This window comes from Saccostrea cucullata, unplaced genomic scaffold (genome assembly GCF_032062105.1).
Source record: "Saccostrea cucullata isolate Sc308-1 unplaced genomic scaffold, CSIRO_AGI_Scuc_v1 ctg12664, whole genome shotgun sequence".
Lineage (NCBI taxonomy): Eukaryota > Metazoa > Mollusca > Bivalvia > Ostreida > Ostreidae > Saccostrea > Saccostrea cuccullata.
The window spans coordinates 35,784-38,684 of NW_026932078.1; the positions used below are offsets into that span (position 1 = coordinate 35,784).

The window sequence follows — 2,901 nt, forward strand, 5'->3', positions numbered from 1 at the left end:
TATGCACGTACAGCTAACCCACGCTTTAAAGAAATAAATCACACGTAACTTAGGCTAAAAAAGTATATTTCTCAGACTCCGCAAAAAGTAACAGGAAGAAAAAAATTAATGTATTATGTACTGATAACTTTCCATACACACCGCCTATAAGACTTTTTTTTCTTCAGCCTATCTAAAAACCGTAAGATTTCAATTGATTAAAGAAATGTTTCTGTTGCTAGGCAAGGATAAATGATAAAGGATATGCCCGTCAATAAGTAACAAGAAAACTGATTTTAAAAAGTATTTCAAATTATCTCGAACACACTAAAAGGTCTCCGAAATAAAGGAAAGAAAGAATGACAGACTCACGATATACCACATTTAATGTTAATCAGTCCGGGACTATTTCTGATGTTGATGCCAGCAGACTTTTACAGAAACTTAACGACGACAAGGCTGTACTATATATACCCGTCATTGTGTACATGGTTCTACTGATGCTGGTCGGAATAGCGGGAAATCTGATGGTATGCCTTGTTTACATTAAGAAGAAATTCAAATGTTCTACTGACTTTTTCATTTTAAATCTGGCATTTCTCGATTTGCTGACTTGCTTCTTTGGAATTCCCGTAGAAATTGCAGATTTAAGGTATCCGTACACATTTGACGCTCCTGTCGCCTGCAAACTTTTCCGAACAGTCGAATCCCTTATCAGTATGGGTTCAACACTGACTTTGATTGGAATTGCTGTGGATAGATATAAACGGATATGCAGACTTGGAGAGCGCTTCTCTAATGGAACTGCGAAAAAGATTTGCGCTGGAGCAGTGATAGTCGGTATTTTAACTTGCTGGCCTGCGGCAGTTGTTTTCGGTAAGAAATCGGTGGACGTTGGGGTACCAGGAATTAAGGGGAGCGACTGCTCGACAGATGATACACAGCGACATACCGTGTATCCACTACTTTATTACGCTCTTGTTTTCCTTTATTTCTTAATTTGTGTCGCAGTAGTAACTTTCATTTATGTGAAAATTTCAATTTTTATCAGAAGAGGTAAGAATGATCTGATCAAGAGAAATTTAAACAGATATGAACTCAATGCTGAATTAACTACAACAACGGAAGTCAGCAATGATTCAAATGCGCATGCGCCATCAACATCTGGTGGATTCAAGGAACCAACAATGGTGAACACAATTAAAACTTTTAGAACAACCGTGATATGTATAGCCATTACAGTAGCTTTCATTGTTAGTTATCTACCGTTTCTCGTGGTCAGGGTCACAAGAAACATCAAGAAAGATTTCGAGAAGACCCTTTCATCTTCAACGGAAGTCGTCTACAAGTTTTGTTTGAAATCTTACTTTATAAACGACGCCATTAATCCTGTTATCTACAGTTTCCTCAATGCAGCATTCCGACAGGAAGTAGTCAGAAGATTCATATGTAAAGCATGCTATAAATAATCCAAACACTGACAGCTGGGAACTAGTTAATACCGTATTTCTCTGGAGTGTTTTTCTTGCATGTGAGAAAAATAATTTTTAATTGTCATAAAATCTTAATCATAATAATTATTAAAAGTTACATCACAATCATGCAAACTTTTACCTTGATATGTTAATTTAGAAATAGACCCTTTTTTATGACATATTTTGTCTGGGAGTTATTCCCCTTTGCCGCCATATTTTAGGGCAAAATATCCAGATCCCTTCATTATTCAACCAAGTTCAATTTGTTTTACTGGTTACTGAGGTAACAATAATGCTATTTTTCTTATGAATATACATTTGTCAAGGCTTCTATTAATTCATAATTTTAAAAATTGTACAAATATTTTTCCGCATATATTTCTTGCATGCACGTTTAAAAATTGGTTGCTCGAAGAGGTAAATTCACTACTTTGCCCTACAAGATGGCGGCTAAGGGGAATAACTCCTAGGCAAAATATGTCACAGGAAAAGGGTCTATTAAGAGACCCACATGTATAAAGCAATATGCGCTGCATTTTTTCCTTGTACACCGTATTGGAAGTTTAATTGTGACGTCATTGAAATTTAACAAGCCACAGAAAATTAATTAATGACATGATCATGCGTAAATAACAACTTGATTTTATTTATTTTATCAATTATTTATAAAATCTTGTAAAATTACAATACTTGATAGCAATACAGTCGACTAATGACGCAGTACCGGTGATCCTGAGGACTAGATCCATTGGTTTAATGATTACAATAACATGAATAATGCTCAAATAAATATGATTTAATCGCTAATTTTTAAACCTAATCATTAAAACTAAAAGAAAATAATTTATTAAAAACAATTTGTATAGAACATGAAATTATCTAGTGGTATTGGAGCTGCACATAGACAAGGAATTTAGAGAATAACATACAAATTTATTCGATATTGAGCAATGACAACTAGATATATGTTTCTATTTCTACGCATAGATGAATGATATAAAGTCCAACATTTATAAATGTGTCTCCGCGATAGATAACAGGGAAAGTGATTAGAAATCCATTGTATATTTTAATTATCGTTCACCTGTAAATACGCCCCTACAAAAAATAGTATAAGTTTCTCGATAATACACATACAGAATGTATAACGCTACCGAGAATATGTCGGGTAATGCCAGTGAACTTTTGCAGAAGCTGAACGATGAAAAGGCTATTTTGTATATTCCTGTGATTGTCTATATGGCAATACTGATGCTGATCGGAATAGTAGAAAACATAATGGTAGGCGCTGTTAATGTCAAAAAGAAAATGAAAACTTCACTGATTGTTTTATTTTGAATTTAGCAATTCTCGCCTTGTTGTACAAATATTTCAACCACCACCTTTCCGATGTACTCGCCGAAAAAGTTTTACAAAGAATGAGGCTGTAGACCACGGAAGGAAATCC

At 34.5% G+C, this 2,901-nt stretch overlaps 1 protein-coding gene across 1 annotated transcript; it reads left to right on the plus strand.

Moving 5' to 3' along the window:
• LOC134234430 (neuromedin-U receptor 2-like) lies at nucleotides 1-1,548 on the plus strand. Its single transcript, XM_062716489.1, has one exon. It carries the CDS (start codon nucleotides 339-341, stop codon nucleotides 1,446-1,448), a length of 1,110 nt encoding a protein of 369 aa, XP_062572473.1. The 5' UTR covers nucleotides 1-338; the 3' UTR covers nucleotides 1,449-1,548.
• The last annotated feature ends 1,353 nt before the right edge of the window (nucleotides 1,549-2,901 follow it).

Coding starts and splice junctions, on each gene's coding strand:
- LOC134234430 (XM_062716489.1), top strand. CDS start 339: ATGACAGACTCACGATATACCACATTTAATGTTAATCAGTCCGGGACT.